Genomic DNA, 19,697 nt, shown 5'->3' with positions numbered 1-19,697 from the left:
ACTGATACATGGATTCAGCAAAGTTGCAGGATATAAAATCAATGTACAGAAATTTGTTGCATTTCTATACACCAATAATGAAGCAACAGAAAGAGATATCAAGGAATTGATTCCATTTATGACTGCACTAAGGACCATAAAATACGTAGGAATAAACCTATCCAAAAAGGTAAAAGATATGTATCCTGGAAATTATAGAAAAACTTATGGAAGAAATTGAAAAAGACACAAAGAAATGGAAAAACATTCCACATTCATGGATTGGAAGAATAAGTATTGTTAAAATATCAATACTACCCAAAACAATATACACATTCAATGCAATCACAATCAAAATAACACCAGCATTCTTCTCATAACTAGAACAAACAATCCTAAAATTTGTATGGAACCACCAAAAAAACCCCGCAAATAGCCAAAGTAATGTTGAAAAAGAAACCAAAGCTAGAAGCATCAAAATCCTGGACTTTAGCCTGTACTACAAGGACGTAATCATCGAGACAGCATGGTATGGGCACAAAAACATACTCATAGACCAATATAACAGAATAGATAACCCAAAACTGGACCCACAAATGTATGGCCAACTAATCTTTGACAAAGCAGGAAAGAATATCCAATGGAAAAGAGTCTCCTTAGCAAGTGGTGCTGGGAGAATGGGACAGCAGATGCAGAAGAATGAAGTTGGACCACCTTCTTACACCATAAACAAGAATAAATTCAAAACGGATGAAAGGAAATGTGAGACAGGAAAACACAAAATCCTGGAGGAGAAAGGAGGCAACAACCTCTTTATCCCAGCCACAGTAGCTTCTTATTTGACATGTCTCCAAAGGCAAGGGAATTAAAAGCAAAAATGAACTATTGGGACCTCATCAAGATACAAAGCTGTACAGCAGAGGAAACAACAAAACTAAAAGGCAACCAACGGAATGGGATAAGATATTTGCAAATAACATATTGTATACAGGGTTAGTATCCAAAATCTATAACAAACTTACCAAACTCAACACCCACAAAACAAATAATCCAGTGAAGAAATGGCCAGAAGACATGAACAGATACTTTTCCGAAGAAGACATACAGATGGCTAACAGACACATGAAAAGATGTTCAATGTCACTCATCATCAGGGAAATATAAATCAAAACTACAATGAAATATATCACCTCTCACTTCTTCAGAATGACTAAAATTAAGAACACATGAAACAAAAAATGTTGGCAAGGAGGTGGAGAAAGGGGAACTCTCTTACACTATTGGTGGGAATGCAAACTGGTGTAACTACTCTGGAAAACAGTATGGAGGTTCCTCAAAGTATTAAAAATAAATAATAAAAATAAATAGTAAAATTTAAATATAGAATTACTGTATGACCCAGAACTACTAGGAATTTATCTAAAGGATACAGGAGTGCTGATTCATAAGGGCACAGGTGCCCCAATGTGCTATCAACAATAGCCAAATTATGGAAAGGGCCCAAATGTCCATCAACTGATGAATGGATAAAATTAGTATGGTACACACACACACACACACACACACACACAATGGAATACTGCTTGGAAATGAAAAAGAATGAAATCTTGCCACTTGCAACAACGTGGATGGAACTGGAGGGTATTATGCTACGTGAAATAAGTCGATCAGAGAAGGATATCATATGTGGAATTTGAGGAATTTTAACAGAAGACCATGGGGGAAGGGAAGGAAAAAACAGTTACAAACTGAGAGTGAGTCAAAACATAAGAGACTCTTAAATATAGAGAACAAACTGATGGCTGATGGAGGGGGTGCGGGGGTGGGGAGGGGAATGGGCAGTGGACTTTGAGGAGGGTACTTGTTGGTATGAGTACTTGGTGTTGTATGTAAGTGATGAATCATGGGAACCTACTCCTGAAGCCAATAACATACTGTATAGTCTTTATGTTAGCTAACTTGACAATAAATTATATTTAAAAAAGTAACAAATTGCCACAGCCAGCCCAACCTTCAGCAACCACCAGCCTGATCAGTCAGCAGCCATCAACAATAAACCCAGACTCTCCTCCAGCATAAGGATTATGACTTGCTGAAATCTCATGTGATGGTTGACATTTGTTAAGCAATAAAGCATTTTTTATTAAGTTTTTATATAAATTCAAAAATAGTTAACATAAAGTGTTATATTAGTTTCAGGTGTACAATATAGTGATTCAACACTTATATACAACACCTGGTGCTCATCACAAGTGCACTCCTTAATCCTAATCACCTTTTCCACCCATCCCCCCATCTACCTCTCCTCTGGTAACAGTTTATTCTCTACAGTTAAGAGTCTGTTGCTTGGTTTGCCTGCACCTCTCTCTCTCTCTTTCTCTCTCTCCCCCCTCCCTTTGCTGGATTGTTTGTTTCTTAAATTACACAAATGAGTGAAATCATATAGTATTTTTCTTTCTCCGACTGACTCCGACTTCCCTTAGCAAAATACTCTCTAGCTCTATCCATATCATTGCAGATCGCAAAATTTCACTCTCTTTTATGGCTGAGTAATATTCCATTGTGTATATATACCACATCTTCCTTATCCATGCATCTATCAAGGGACACACGCTGCTTCCACAATTTTGCTCTTGTAATAATGCTGCTACAAACTTAAGGGTGCATGTATCTTTGAATTAGTGTTTTTGTATTCTTTGGACAAATACCCAGTAGTGTGATTACTGGACCATAGGATAGTTCTATTTTTAGCTTTTTGAGGATCCTCCATACTGTTTTCCACAGTGGCTGTACAAGTCTGCATTCCCACCTGCAGTGAATGAGGTTTCCTTTTTCTGAACATCCTTGCCAATCCTTTCTTTTATTTTTAATTTTAGCCATTCTGACAGGTTTGAGATGATATCTCATTGTAATTTTGATTTGCATTTTCCTGATGAGTGATGTTGAGCATCTTTTCATGTGTCTGTTGGCCATCTGGGTGTCTTCTTTGAAGAAATGTCTATTCATTTATTCTGCCCATTTTTAATTGGATTATTTGTTTTCTAGGTGTTGGATTGTATTAGTTCTTTATATATTTTGGATACTAACCCTTATTTGAATATGTCATTTGCAAATATCTTCTCCCATTCAGCAGGTTGCCTTTTAATTTTCCTGATTGTTTCCTTCACTGTGCAGCACCTTTTATTTTTATGTAGTCCCAATACTTTAATTTGCTTTTATTTTCCTTGTTTCAGGAGACATATCTACAAAAATGATGCTGTAACCAATGTCAGAGAAATTACTACCTGTGCTCTCTTCTAGGATTTTTAGGATTTCAGGTCTCACATTAAGTGTTTAATATATGCTGAGTTTATTTTTGTGTATGGTGTAAGAAATTGGTCCAGTTTCATTCTTTTGGATGTAGCTGCTATTCAGGGTCTTTTGTGATTCCATATAAATTTTAGGGTTGTTCCAGTTCTTTGAGAAATACCACTGATGTTTTGTTAGGGATTGCATTAAATGTCTAGATTGTTTTGGGTGGTATAGACATTTTAACAATATTTATTCTTCCAGTCCTTAAGCATGGAATGTCTTTCCATTTCTTTGTGTCATCTAAATAACAGTGCTTTAATCAGTGTTTTACAGTTTTCAGAGTACAGGGCTTTCATCTCTTTTGCTAAGTTTATTCCTACCTACTTTATTATTTTTGGTGCAATTTTAAATGGGATTGTTTTCTTAATTTTTCCTTCTGCTGCTTCATTATTATTATGTGGAAATGTATCAACTTTTCTGAACATTGATTTTGTATCCTGCAACTTTACTAAATTTATTTATCAGTTCTAGCAGTTTTTTGGTGGAGTCTTCAGATTTTTCTCTATATAATATCATGTCATCTTGAAATAGTGCAAATTTTACTTCTTACCAATTTGAATGCCTTTTATTTATTTTTCTCATCTGACTGCTATGGCTAGGACTTCTAGTACTATGTTAAATAAAATTTGTGAGAATGGAGATCCTTGTCTTGTTCATGATCTTAGGAGAAAAGTTCTGTCAGTCCCCCCCTCCACTGAGTGTGATATTCACTGTGAGTTTTTCATATGAGACATTTATGTTGAGGTATGTTCCCTTTAGACCTACTTTGTTGAGGTTTGTTGTTGTTGTTGTTGTTTTCACAAATGGGTGTGTAGTTTGTCAGATGTTTTTTTTTTCTGCATCTATTGAAATGATCATGTGATTTTTGTTCTTTCCTCTATTGATGTGATGTATTACATTGATTAATTTGCTAATATTGAACCATTGAACCGTCCTTGGAATAAATCCCCCTTGATAGTGGTCAATGATTATTTAAATGTATTGTTGGATTCAGTTAGCTAGTATTTTGTTGAGAATGTTTGCATTTATGTTCAACAGAGATATCAGTTTGTAGTTCTCTTTTTTGTGCTGTCTTTATCTGGTTTTGGTACCATGGTAATGCTGGCTTCATAGAATGAATTTGGAAGTTTACCTTCCTTTTCTATTTTTTGGAGTATTTGGAGAATAGGTATTAACTCTTCTTTAAATGTTGTCTTGTCCTGGACTTCTGTTTTTTGGGAGGTTATTATTATTATTATTACTGATTCAATTTCTTTGCTTGTTATAGGTCTCTTCCAGTTTTCTGTTTCTTCCTGATCAAGCTTTGGTAGGTTATATGTTTCTAGGAATTTATCCATTTCCTCTAGGTTGTTCAATTTGTTGGCATATAGTTTCTCATAATATTCTCTGACATTTGTTGGTATTTCTGTGGTGTTGGTTGCTCTTTCTCCTCCATCATTTATTGTTTTATTTATTTGAGTCCTTTCTCTCTCTCTCTCTCTCTCTCTCTTTTTCTGATGAGTATGGCAAAAGGTTCACCAATTTTTGTTTTTCTTTTCAAAGAACCATTTATCTCTTCTATAGGGTTTTTTTTAGTTTTTTTTTTATATCATTTGTATCTGCTCTAATCTTTGTTTCCTTCTTTCTGCTAGGGTTTTGGTTTTATTTCCTCTTTTTCTAGCCCCTTTATATGTAGAGTTAGGTTGTTTATTTGAGTATTTTTCTTTTAGATACAGGCCTGTATTGCACTAAACTTCCCTCTGAGAACTGCTTTTGCTACATCCCAATGATTTTTGGACCATTGTGTTTCATTTTCATTTGTTTCCATGTAATTTTTTATTTCTTTTTTGATCTATTGGTTGACACATTTATTAGTTAGTAGTATATTATTTAACCTCCATGTATTTGTGCTCTTTCCAGATTTTCTCTTTTGATTGATTTTTAATTTCATAGCATTGTCAGAAAAGATACATCATATGACTTAAATCGTTTTTAATTTGTTGAGACTTGTTTTGTGGCATAATATGTGATCTATTCTGGAGAATATTCTATATGCACTTGGCAAAATATGTGATTTATTCTGGAGAATGCCCCATGTTCACTTGAAAAGAATGTGTATTCTGGTATTTTATTTTTGTGGAGTGTTCTGAATATATCTGTTATGTCCATCTCATTCAGTGTGTCATTCAAAGCCACGATTTCTTTGTTGATTTTCTAATTGGATAATCTGTCCAGTGATATAAGTGTGGTTTTAAAGTACCCTACTACTATTGTAATACTATTGATTTGTTCCTTTGTTTTTAACTGTTTCATGTATTTGGTCCCTCTCATGTTGGGTGCATATTTATAATTGTTATATCCTCTTGTTGGATGGTCCCCTTTATTATTATTTAGTGTCCTTGTTTGTCTCTTGTTACAGTCTTTTTTAAAGTCTATTTTGTCTGATATAAGTACTGCTACTATGGCTTCCTTTTGACATCTATTTTAATGATAAATATTTCTCTATCCCCTCATTTTCAATTTACAGATGTCTTTAGGTATGAAATGAATTTCTTGTAGGCAGCATATAGATGGGTCTTGGTTTTTTAAATCCATTTTTCTACCCTATTTCTTTTGATTGGAGCATTTAGTCTATTTACATTCAAAGTAATTATTGATAGATATGTATTTAGTGCCATTTTGTAACTTGTTTTGGAGTTATTTCTCTGATCCATTCTTCTTTTGCTCTTTCATGGTTTCCTTTAGTGATATACTTGGATTCACTTCTCTTTATTGTGTGCATAGTTATTAGTGGTTTTTGATATATGTTTACCTTACCTTTGTATATATAACCTCTTCTGCATATAGCAGTCTATATTAACTTGATCATCACTTAAGTTTGAACCCATTCTTTACTCCTCTCCTCCCAACATTTTAGGTATCTGGTATCATATTTTACATCCTATTATTTTGTGAATCCCTTGACTGATTTTTACCGATATACTTATTTTTCATACTTTTATTTATGGTCTTTCCCTTCTACTCAGTGAGTCACTTCAATAAAATATTTTTAAATTAAGGTATGCACATTGTCTTTTTAGACATAATGCCATTGCACATAATGTAGTGCATATGTATATGTATATTTCATATAATGTAGTGTAGTATGAACATAGCTTCTCTATGTACTGAGAAACAAAATATTTATTTGACTTGCTTTACTTGTAATATTCACTTTATTTCAGTGGTCTGGAACCAAACCTGCAATATATCTGCTATGCCTGTAGTTACTTTAAATGGAAATGGATTACATTCTCCAATTAAAGACACAGTGTCCGAGTAGATTAAAAAATAAGATTCAACTCTATTTTGGCCACAAGAGGCTCACTTTAGCATTAGGAACACAAATAAGCTAAAAATGAAGGACTAGAAATGGTATTCTATGTAAGTGTTAATCACAAAAGAGTAAGAATGACAATACCTATATATAAGGAAAAATGAACTATATGTCAAAAACTGTCAAAAGAGAAAAAAATGGTCATTATATAGTAATTATTATGTCATTTATCAAAGGATATAGCTATTGTAAATACACATGTACAAAATATCCAATGCAAAGCAAATATTAACAGAAATAAAGAGGGAAATAGAACAATAAAATAATAGTAGGGGATTTTAATAACTTACTTTTAAAAATGCTCATTCATATGGAAAATAAGGAAATAGTTGACTTGAACAACAATATAGACCACATGGACCTAAAAGACCTATGCCTAACATTCCACTCAACAGCAGAAGAATACACATTTTTAAAGCACACACAGAACATTCTCCAGGATAGATTATATATTGGGCCACAAAACAAAGCCTAACAAATTTAAGAAGGTTGAAGTTGTACCACGTATCTTTTCTGACCAAAATGGTATGAAACTAGAAATAAATAACTGGGGAAAAATAGAATAAAATTACAAATATTTGGAAACCAATTAAAGAATAAATCAAATTGGAATACAAAAATTATCATGAGACAAATAAAAATAGAAATACATATACAAAAGCTTATGGGATAAAGTAAAAGCTGTTCTAAGAAGGAAGTTTATAGTGTCAAATGCCTACATTAAGAAAAAAGAAAGATCACAAATAGACAACCTAGCTTTAAATTTCAAGGAACTAGAAAAAAGAACAAAATAAGGCCAAAGGAGGCAGAAGAAAGGGAAAAGTAAATATCACAGTGAAAATAAAGGGAATAAATACCAGAAAAAAATAGAAAAATAATTCAAAGAAATTAAGTGTTTTTTTACAAGATAAACAAAATTGACATTTATTTAGACTAAGAAAAAAGAGTAGGCTCAAATAAAATTATAAATAAAAGAGGAGTCATTATAACTGATACCACAGAAATCTAAAGAATCTTAAAGAGATACCTGTGAATAATTAAATGCCAACAAATTGGATAACCTAGAAGAAATGGCTAAATTTCTAGAAATATACAAGCTACCAAGACTGAAGTATGAAGAAATAAGAAATCTGACCGGACCAGTAATGAGTAAGAAAATTAAATCAGCAATCAAAAACCTCCCAACCAAGAAAAGTTTCACAGTCAAATGTCTTCACTGGAAAATTCTACCAAACATTAATGAAGAATTAATACCAATCCTTCTTAAACCATTACAAAAACTTTAATAAGAGGGAATAATCATATCTCTTTTTATGAGGTCAGCATTACCTTGATACCAAAGCCAAATGAGGACAATATGAAACAGGAAAACTGTAGGTCAGTAACCCTGATGAACATAGATGCAAAAATCCTCAACATTAATACTAGAAAACTGAATTCAGCAACAGATTAAAAGGATCTTACACCATGGTCAATGGATATTTATCCCTAGGATGGATACAAGGACAGTTCTATATAACAAACAATAAATGTGACACATCACATTGATAGAACGAAGGATAAAAATTATATGATAATTTCAATATATCCAGAAAAAGCATATTCATCAATATTATTTCATGATAACAATTGTCAAAAAATTAGGCGTAGAAAGAATGTACTTCAATATCAAAAAGGCCATATATGACAAACCCACAGCTAACATTATATTCAAAGTTGAAAAGCTGGAAGCTTTTCTTCTAAGATCAGGAACAAGGATGTCTACTGTGTCCACTTTTATTCAGCATAATACTTGTAGTTCTAGCCAGAGAAGTTAGTCAAGAAAAGAAAAAATATATAAATGTCCGAATAAGAAAGGAAGAAGTAAAATTATCTGTAGATTATATGATTTTAAATTTTATTTTAATGTTTATTTATTTTTGAGAGAGAGAGAGAGAGAGAGAGAGAGACAGAGCACAAGTTGGGGAGGGGCAGAGAGAGGGAGACACAGAATCCGAAGCAGGCTCCAGGATCTGAGCTGTCAGCACAGAGCCTGATGCAGGGCTCAAACCCACAAACTGTGAGATCATGACTTGAGCTGAAGTCAGTCGCTTAACTGAGCCACCCAAGCGCCCCTGGATGATATGATTTTGTATAGAAAAAAAGTCTAAACACTCCACCAAAAGATGGTTAGAACTAATAAGAAAATTCAGTAAAGCGCAGCGTACAAAATCAGTATACAAAATTCACTTGTGTTACATACTAACAATTAACTATCCAAAAAGAAAAAAGTAAAAAAGAATTAAGAAAACCATCCCATTTACAATAGCATCAAAAATATTTAGGAAAAAGTTTAACCAAGGAGTTGAAGACCTGTGTAAGCTTATGCACAGCAAAGAAAACAACAGAGTGAAGAGAACATACATAATAAATGATATTTGCAAGCCATATATCTGTTAAGGGGTTAATATCCAAAATATATAAGGAAGTCCTAAAACTCAGTAACAAGAAATTTTAAAAACCTTCCCATTTACAGTAGCCTCAAAAAATACTTAATAAAAAAATTAAACCAAGGAGTTGAAGACCTATGCACTGAAAATTAGAAGACATTGATAAATAAATTGAAGAAGACACAAATAAGTGGAAAGATATTTTGTGTTTATGTATTAAAAACATTAATATTGTTAAAATATCCATACTACCCATAGATATGCACTACTATATGTTTGACTTTTTAGATTCTACATATAAATGAGATCATGCAGTTTTTTTCTTTGTGTCTGCCTTATTCCCTTTAGCATAATATCTTCCAGGTTTATCCATATCATTGCAAATGGCAGGATATCTTTCTTTTTTTATTTTATTTTTTTGATAGACAGAGAACAAGTGGGGGAGGGGCAGAGAGAGAAGGAGACACAGAATCCAAAGTAGGCTACAGGCTCTCAGCGGTCAGCACAGAGCCAGATGCGGGGCTCAAACTCACAAATTGCGAGATCATGACCTGAGCTGAAGTCGGATGCTCAACCGACTGAGCCATCCAGGAGCCCCAGGATATCTTTCTTTTTTAAGGCTGAATAGTATTCACATATGTATATATATATATATATATATATATATCACATTTTCTGTATTCATTCATCCTTTAATAGACACTTAGCTTACATATCTTGTTATCTTTTTAATTCTTTCCATCATAAGTAGACATGAATTTATACTCCTTTAATTCTTATCACCTCCCATTTGAGGCTGGTAAATTGAGATCCATTTTATAGTGAGGTCCTTGGATGCTCAGAGGGAAAGTATTTTGCCCAATCCACATTACTTCTAAACAACAGTGCATCAATTTGCATCCATCTCATTCCAGAGCTCATTTGTCTACTGTATAATGTCTAAACACTCTTCTGAGAAGGCACCAAATCCTTTTATTCACCACTGTGCTTTACCCCTATTATCTTATCCCCAAACTTGTTATTCCTCTTGTATCAAGTATTTCAATGAGTCTGCTCACTAACATCATGGATTCCTTCGCACCTCCATATCTAAGCACTGTCCATTCTCCCTCTTTAATATCTCTTGAATCTATCTCTCTTTGCTGCTGGTATTCTAATTTAGATCCTTCTCATCAGCAGTATCCTATCTGGTCTCCCTACCTCAGTCTCTCTAGTCTAGTCAACTTTTAATAATAAACCTAAAGGGATATTCTAAAAATGCATTTGATAATACCACTTCCCTGTGGTCATACTCACTTCAGCCCAGTGATAAAGTTCATACTCATGGCTTTCATTCATTGCCTTCATGATACAGCCCCAACCCACCTTAACAACCTCATCTCCAACTACCCACACTTATCATCTAAAATTGGTTCCTATGCTCAAACCACACTAAACTTTACTCTTAGTTTACATTTTCTTAGGCAAACTATGATCTTTCACTCCTCTAAGGTGTTCTGTCTGAAGTTCCCTTTCCCTCGTTTTCTATCTATTGTAATCCTTCAAGGCCCAACTCAAATGTTACTCCTTTTGAAAGATCTTCTTCAGCCCCTCCAAGTAGAATTAGCACTGTCCTCCTCATAGCACTTATTTGCATGATTCTACTTGTATTATAATAATTGATATATTTCTCCTGCTATACTAGTATGATACATCTCAAAGCTTCTCCCTACCACTTACCCACACGTAGAAGAGAGGGCCCCCGTTGGCTACTTGCCTATTTGTGAGGCCTCCCTGTCTTTCCTGATTCACTCTCAGTTTTCTGCAGTTTATGAAGTGGGCTATGTGTTTTCTTGTGGAAATGGATGACTAGCTAAAGAAAGGGAATGATACTGAACACTTTTTACCTGACAAGAGCAATAAACTCTCTCTTCAGAAAGAGTGTGAACTCTAGAAACAAACTTCTAGCTTTGAAAATTGGCTCTGCCACATTAACTTTGTGACACTGATCTTCCCAGTGCCTTAGATTCCTTATCTGTAAAGTAGGACTAATAAAGAGTTCGCTACTTTATAGAGCAGTTTTGAAAATAATGGTGAGATAATCCATATAAAGCACTTAGAACAGGGTCTGGCACAGAGAAAGTGCCCAAATAATGGTATCTGTTACCATTACCATCACAGTCATTATTATCATCACTACCATTTTGTCATTATTATTCAGCATATCCCAGAACCTGGAAATATTTTCCCTTGGCGGAGGGTCTAGTTCCAAAGTCCCCATTGCTACTATCATTCTATCCCCTATTTCCTTGAATCAGAAAAATATCCTTTCCTATGTAGAAGGTAGTGGCCTCTGTGAGACTGTATATGTGGCTCATCTTTATGACATTGGACCTCTTGTACTGTATTAAGATGGCAATAATGCTGTTATATCCTGTAGGGCACAGTCCATCCCTGTTGTCTCTTCTAAAGTAGAGCAGGGGTGAAATTTCCTAGGGTCTTTATACTTGAAGAAAGTATTCAAATAGAAACATGTAAATGAGATGTTGGGCCTAAAGCACATGAGAGAAGAAATTCATGTCACTGTTCACTTCATTGTTTTGGGAGGGTAAATGTGCTTAAGATTACTCCTAAGTGCTGGAGGTTTACAGGTAGCTTCTGCCACAAGGCATGTCCTGGAAGCATATGATCTAGTTACATGGCTCTCTTGTGCTTATGCCCCTATTAGTTGTAAGCCTTCAGTAAATTTTTGTTTGAATGCTCTAATCTGATTTTTTTGAATGTCCTAGTGCTAGGCTTATGAAAGTAGGACTATTTATCTACCTTGGGACAAAGTAGGGAAACTATAAAGGGAATCCTTTTGGCCCTGATCCCTATAATGGTAACAGGAGTGATTGGTAACAGGTTCTCAAATAGAAGAAAGCTCTCTGGGGGGAAAAGTCTTTGCAGCAAAACTTAGCCCTTCTTTCTCACATAAAAACTTTTGCCTCACTGCCTAATTGGAGCATAATAGCATAAGTAATGACCAGCAGTTATAGAGTATTTATTATGTACCACACACTGAAATAAGTATACCATCTCATGTAACCCTGACTACTACCTCACGAGGTAGGTACTATTATTATTCCCATTATACTGAGGAGAAAACTTGAGGTATAGAGAGATCATGGACTTGCCAAATGTCCTACAGTTGATAGGAAGCATAACTGAGATTCAGACTTGGCCACTTGATTCCAAAGCCTGCATTTCTTTTAACATTTTACTATGGAGAGTTTAAAACATAAACTGAACTTAAAAAAAAAGTATAACATACTTCCCGGTGCCTATCACACAGCTTTAACATTTACCATCATATGCCCATTCTTGTTTCATCTATACCCCACCCACATCCCCAAACAAGGCCTCATGTCACTTCATCCATAAATGTTTCAGTATATATCTCTAACAGATAAAGACCTTTTTAAACCAAAATTACAATACCATCATTGTACCTGAAAGAAAAGCAAACAGTAATTCCTTAATATCACTGTCCAGTCAGTGTTCAAATTTTCCTGTAATTTTTTCAAATCAGGATATAAATAAGATGCATGTATTACAACTGCTTGACATATTTCTCAAGTCTCATTTAGCCATCTAGAACCTGTTATTAACCACTACACTCTGACCTAGGGTTTCTACTATGAAGAAAGGTGCCACTTTCCTTAGAGCAGGAGTTCTAAATTAGGGAGTAACAGCCTTAATGGAAGCTATGAATCTCTTAAAATTAGTTGTTAAAATTTTGCATGTATTTGTGTTGGTTAATTTGTCTTAGGAGAATATCCTTGGCTTTCATTAGAGTTGGGAGTTTATGAGGATGGAGAATGAAGTTAAATTCTGTTAAGTTTATTAACTTGAAATTTAAGAGAATTTAACAAATTACTTTTGAGAGGAATAGAAATAGTTAAGGATTAATTGGTGTCACTTTAAAGAGAATAGAATTATAGGGGTGCCTGGATGGCCCAGTCGGTTAAGCATCCTCCTTCAGCTCGGGTTATGATTTCACAGTCCATGAGTTCGAACCCCGCGCCAGCTCTGTGCTGACAGCTCAGAGCCTGGAGCCTGTTTTGGATTCTGTGTCTCCTTCTCTCTCTGCCCCTCCCCTGCTCATTCTCTCTCTCTGTTTCAAAAAGAAATAAAAACATTTAAATTTTTTTTTAAAAGAATAGAATTATAATTGATCGGAAGCTCTTAAGTCCTTTTTAAATTACATATCCCTTTGAATAAAGCATCTTGGTGTACTGTGGTGTTACTGAATTGTGGTGGTGAAAATCATACTCAGATCTTGAACTGAATTCCCTATTTGTTGGAATCTGTGACTCGACATGAATTGGGGTAGGAAGAGACTGATTTTGTGAGATATCAGTGACTTGTTCCACAATAATAACCCCATTGAAAATGTGTACAATATTTCAATATTATGTGTGTATAAAAATGAAATGGTAATAAAGTTATCATTAATTTTCCCTCTTTGCACCAACTTTTCCTAGATGAAATCCAACATCAAACACCCAATGGTGTTATCACCAGCAGTATAGAACCCCCCAAGCTACCACAATACCCCAAACTGCCTATTCAGAGGAGTGGGGAAGCTGATACTGAGAGGCAGTCCCCAAGCAGGCTTGTTTCAGATGGCAAGTTGGAGTCCTGTCCTGAAGTGGATGTGGGGAAGCTGGTGTCTAGAATGCAAGATGGAGGAACCAAGGCCATATCAAAGGCCACCAATGGACCTGTGCCAGGATCTGGGCCCACCAAAGCACCCTCTTTCCAAATAAAGAGACCAGCTCCTCGTCCCCTGACTCACCACAAGGAGGGTAAGTGCTTGGGAATCCCATTGAAACCAGAATTGAAACCAACTCTTTTGTACATTGAGATCTTTCTGAGGTTGGAGATATTTAAATAGGAATCTGTTCCAGTTTACTACCACTAATATTGGAATGATGGTTAAGAACATAAAACCCATTCACAATAATCACTAGAATGTAAACTTAATGAGGGTGGTGATTTGGGGCCTGTTTTATTTACTTCTATATCCAAGTGTTTAGAACATTGCCTGACTATCACAAGGTAGGCACTTATTACTTGTATAATAAATTAATAATAATATTTTTATAAATATTATTACTGCAACTGTTGCCATTAAGTATCTGGTATGTCCTTGGCACTGTACTAGATATTGACAAACTATTTCTGATCTTCACAGCCTTACTGTGGAGAATGTATTACTATTTTTTTTTCCTACTAGAACTGAGGATCCTAGAGCTAAGTGACTTGACAAACGTTCATAGCTAGTAACTGGCTGAGCTGTGATCTCAATCTTACCAAGTCTGACAGGCGCAAAAGCCTGTTTTATTTCCAATAAAGCAGAACTATCACTTTACGTTTCTATAAGAAACTTTGAAATTGGTGAACTGCTGGTTTCTCATTCTCACTTGCCAGATTAATCAAAATAAGGACAAAAGGGCACAACTTCTGCAAAACTATAGGATTTTTAAATTACAAATTCAAGATGTGGCTGACTTCTGTAAATTTAATTGGTTACTACATGTGGAGACTCATGTTTGGAGGTTGGAGCTAATCCAGAGGGTATCTGGAGAAGGGTACATAATTCTATGAAGATAGTATGGTATACTGGACAGAATATAGACTTTGATATCACAAAGGCTTGGATCCAAATTGTGGATATTTTATTTTCTTGATAGATGACCTTCTAAAAATATGCCTTGTTTTTTTATCTTGTCCTATTCCAAAAAGGATTTAAGGCATTTCACAATATAGAAAATACAAGAACTCAAAATAGTAAGAATAATTTATTCAACAAGTATTTATGTAATACTTACTGTATGCCTGGTCTCATTCTAAGTGTTGAGGACATAAGAATGAATAAGACACAAGGTCCCTACTCTCTTGAGCCTTATATCAGGGCTTAGCAAACTATGGCCTTAACTGGTTGAAAAAAAATTAAAAGAAAAATAATATGTCATGACACATGAAAATTATATGAAATTCAAATTTCTGTGTCCATAATATACCACTTAACTTACATAGTGTCTAAAGCTGCTTTTATACTACAACAGCAGAATCTAGTAGTAGCAACAGAGACCTTCCAATGGCCTACAAGACCTAAAATATTAGCTATCTGATACTTTACAGAAGAAGTTTGCTGACTTCTGCCTTAGATTCTAGAGAATACAGGTGAGAAAAAATGAGGTCAAGAGAGAAAAAAAGGTAGTATAGTAAGGATATGGAAATAATGGAGTTCATACACAAAATGTTTGCTGTGAAGCCTTACATACTTGCTGGAGCAGTGTCACATATTTGTCTCCAAACTTTCTAGAGAAAATGAAAAGAGGAGGAACTTAATGGTAATATAAGTCTATGCTCTTAAGGTAACAACAAGCCACTTGTTCAAGTAAAAGTACAACTCATCCATTTTTGAGGCAAGAGAATACTTCTAAGAAGCATTTTCTCTCAAGAATTGTTGCATATAACAACCTTAAGATGGGCTGATGGCATTGTCTCAGAGCACAATTCCGTAAAAGCTATTCTTTGGGAATCTGATAAGATTTCCACTAAGTAACTGACTCTGTGAATTATTTGTCTTGGCCCACTGATCCATCTGTCTGTATGATTAATAGTTATTTAACCTCTGTGCACCTAGGTTTCTAAATCTATAAATAGGAGAAACAGCTCATCTAACAGAATTATTGGTAGGGTTAGAAGAAATATAGGGGCGCCTGGGTGGCTCAGTCGGTTAAGCATCCGACTTCGGCTCAGGTCATGATCTCACGGTCCGTGAGTTCGAGCCCCGCGTCGGGCTCTGTGCTGACCGCTCAGAGCCTGGAGCCTGTTTCAGATTCTGTGTCTCCCTCTCTCTCTGACCCTCCCCCATTCATGCTCTGTCTCTATCTCAAAAATAAATAAACGTTAAAAAAATAAAAAAAAAGAAATACCAAAATTTCTGCCATATAATCAATATTCAAAATATGTTATTAATTCCCTACCCTGCTCTTCCCCTTTCTAAGATTTGCCTATTTAGGGAAATAACCAATTAACACCAGACTTCTATGTAGACACTGTTTCAATTTATAAGTCCTGTATTGACCTTCACATCAATCTGGTAGAGTTGGGTAATTCAAGATATATTTTTCACGGAGAAGTTTGTTTTGCCTGCTACTAAGCCTTGAGGTCAGCCAGATCCTCTAAGGTCAGCACACCACAACTTAGCCCTCCCTAACTATTGCCTACTGTAGAGTTAAATTCTAGAGGCATTTCCCCTTCCCATTCCTCCACAGTCCTGCTCCAGGGTGTTGGCAACAGCTGCTCTGATCTAATAGTTTCAGTTAATATAATGATCTTACTGTCCATTATCAGTAAGACTGTCTAAATCTGGGCCACATAATTGCTTGGTTTTTGCTTTTTACCTTAAATTAGTCAGCAACAGGCTAGTGTTATGTAGCTTTTTTCAAAGATCCATGCCTCCAGCCTTAGCTACAGAAAACAGAACTGTGGTTGTAATCCTGGCCTTGGTGAAAAATAAGCCAAATTTATGATGTAGTTGCCTCTTTTTTTTGGGGGGGGGAGTTTTTAATTAAATTCCAGTTACTTAACATACAGTGTAACATTAGTTTCTGGAATAGAATTTAGTAATTCATCACTAACATATAACACCCAGTTCTCATCACAAATGCCTTCCTTAATAACCTATCACCCATTTAACCCATCTCCCTACCTACATTCCTTCCAACAACGCTCAGTTTCTCCTATAGTTAAGAGTCTGTTCTATGGTTTGCCTCTCTCTTTATTCCCCCTATGCTTATTTGTTTTGTTTCTTAAATTCCACATATGAGTGAAATCATATGATATTTGCCTTTCTCTGACAGATTGATTTCTCTTAGTATAATACCCTTTAGTTCCACCCATGTTGTTTCAAATGGCAAGATTTCATTCTTTTTATGGCTGAGTAATATTCCATTGTGTGTGTGTATATTTCAAAACTTTTTTTTATCCTTTATTTTTTTTAATTTTTAAATGTTTTATTTTTGAGAGGGACAGAGCACAAGTGGGGGATGGGCACAGAGAAAGAGGGAGACACAGAATCAAAAACAGTCTCTAGGCTCTGAGCTGTCAGCATAGAGGCTGATGCAGGGCTTGAACTCATGAACTGCAAGATCATGACCTGAGCTGAAGTCAGCACTTAACCAACTGGGGCACCCAGGTGCCCCAAAACTGTTTTATTCTTTTATGAGTCAGTGGGCACATTTGGCCTCTTTCCATAATTTGGCTATTGTTGATAGTGCTGCTATAACCATCAAAATCTTAGAGGAGAACACAGGCAGCAACCTCTTTGACATCAGCCCATAGCAACTTCTTACTAACTATATCTCTATAGTTGCCTGTTTGTACTTCACTCACTCCCACCTCCTCACCTCTTATTCCCCCCGCTTCCTCCCTATTTTGACCACCACTCCAGTGGTAGATTCCAGGCATCAGAACAGATATCAATTAAGCAAAAGCTACAAACACCTCTGACCCTGAGCTATAATTAAGAGTTGTTGGCCCCAGGTACTGGCCAGCAGCCTTAATGACAGTCACCTCAGCTGACCCACTCTGCACTTTGCAGTTGTCACTCCATTTCAGCTTTTTGTTCAGAGTTTTGCCTACCATGTCAAAGGTCAATGCACAGTCCTCATTTCTTTAGTGATCCAACTATGCCATTTCCCTGTCCCCGATGTCCTCCCCTTGCATCAATCCAACATTTGGATTTGATATTGAGTGGGCTTGATATTCTTTACATTTTTCCTTAGCAATTAAAGATAGCAAACACAAAGTGCATGTTAAATTGCTTTGTTCCATGGCAGTCAACTTACAATAAAATCAATATTGTTTTCTGAGATAATTTTGGCAAGGGCTCTTTTCTGTTCCAGACATAGAACTGGATATTTTCTCTTTTTCTGTTGGATCTAATCATTATGATAGGCCTATGAGGTAGGTTTCCTCCCTCATTTCACATTTATTTCCCCATTAAGGAAAAATTGAGGCTCAGAGAAGTGAAACAACTTCCCAGAGCCACCCACATTGTAAGATGTGGAGACAGAGATTGAACCTAGGCTTCTTGGGTACCAAATTTTAATTTCTTAAATGGTTTTAGCTACCTTCTTATTTCTATTTTCTAAGAAGCATTAACTTGTAGGAGAGAAAAATATACAAGCCAATATACTGTCCTTTAATCTCACTGCCTCTAATCAGGCCTGGCTTTGAAAAGGACTTGGGACTTTCCTCTGTATAGTTTCTACAAAAGGACTTGGGACTTTCCTTTGGAGAGTGGGGTGGATAAAACATCTACTTACATGCATTTGTTCATTTATTTAGGTATAGTGCTATGCAACGGGGAGGGCAATGATGAAAGGTCATGGTCCCTGCCCTCCAAGTGTTCATGGTGAGGCTGGCATGTAAGAAAACAGTCCCAGTCCAGTGTGATCCATGTTCTAAAGCTGGTGTGAATAAATTCCTGTAGGAGCATGGGGCAAAGAGACCTTCACTCTGCCTCAGGTTCTTCGATAAAAGTAAAGAATACATCCATACTGTAAAATACAATACATGTGTTTAGGAGCCCTTCTTAGCTCTTTTTCTCTGTCTTGACAAGAAATAAAAGACTTCATTCTGGTGATGTGTTCTAGAGTTTGGAGAAGAGAGCTTATAAAGTCTTGCTCAGCCACAGGTCCACCAATTTTCCACTGGGCTAAGACATGCAGTCAGTGACATTTGTATCTGCTCTAGAAGTATTAGAAACAGACTTGCTCTTTCAGTAATTGGCTGTGCTGGCCATTATCCACATTTGTTTGTTTAGATTAATTATGCTTTAGTAATCTACTGTGTTTTATCTTCTTTCTCTGCCTTTCCTTGAGCCTAACTCCCAATTGATCCAAAAGAGTAATTGGTGGCTACAGGGGAAGAGAGGCTTTCAGGTGAGCATGGCAGAATTTCATAGAAAGTAAGAGATGAGAGAGGTTGCGGCAAGATGGCGGCTTAGGAGGACGCTGGGCTCACCGCACGTCCTGCTGATCACTTAGATTCCATCTACACCTGCCTAAATAACCCAGAAAACCGCCAGGATTAGCAGAACAGAGTCGCCGGAGCGAAACGCAGAAGAGAGGCCCACGGAAGAGGGTAGGAAGGGCAGCGAGGCGGTGCGCGCTCCACGGACTGGCGGGAGGGAGCCGGGGCGGAGGGGCGGCTCGCCGGCCAAGCAGAGCTCCCTAGTCTGGCTTGCAAAAGCGGAGGGGCCGGGCAGACTGTGTTCCGACAGCAAGCGCGACTTAGCGTCTGGGAGGTCAGAAATTAACAGCTCTGCTCGGAAAGCTGGAAGGCTGAAGGACAAAGGGAGGGAGAGCTGCTGAGCCCCCTGACAACAGAGCTCAGTTTGGTGGGGAACAAAGGCGCTCGCCAGCGCCATTTCCCCCGCCCATCCCCCAGCCGAAATCCCAAAGGGAACCGGTTCCTGCCAGGGAACTTGCTCGCTCCGCTCAAACACCCAAAACTGCGCTTCGGCGGAGCCAAACCTCCAG

The 19,697-nt window shown here is 36.4% G+C and overlaps 1 protein-coding gene across 6 annotated transcripts in view; it reads left to right on the top strand.

Moving 5' to 3' along the window:
* The window catches only part of OPHN1 (oligophrenin 1), a 636,611-nt gene that overhangs the window by 565,008 nt on the left and 51,906 nt on the right, over nucleotides 1-19,697 (top strand). For all 6 annotated transcript variants that reach the window (XM_043570205.1, XM_043570202.1, XM_043570207.1 and 3 more), the window contains exon 21: nucleotides 13,620-13,943. In XM_043570205.1, the coding sequence (XP_043426140.1) occupies nucleotides 13,620-13,943 (324 nt within the window). The remainder of the gene's footprint in view (nucleotides 1-13,619; nucleotides 13,944-19,697) is intronic.

This window comes from Prionailurus bengalensis, chromosome X (genome assembly GCF_016509475.1).
Source record: "Prionailurus bengalensis isolate Pbe53 chromosome X, Fcat_Pben_1.1_paternal_pri, whole genome shotgun sequence".
In the NCBI taxonomy this organism is placed as follows: Eukaryota; Metazoa; Chordata; class Mammalia; order Carnivora; family Felidae; genus Prionailurus; species Prionailurus bengalensis.
This window is presented reverse-complemented; position numbering and strand designations above follow the sequence as displayed.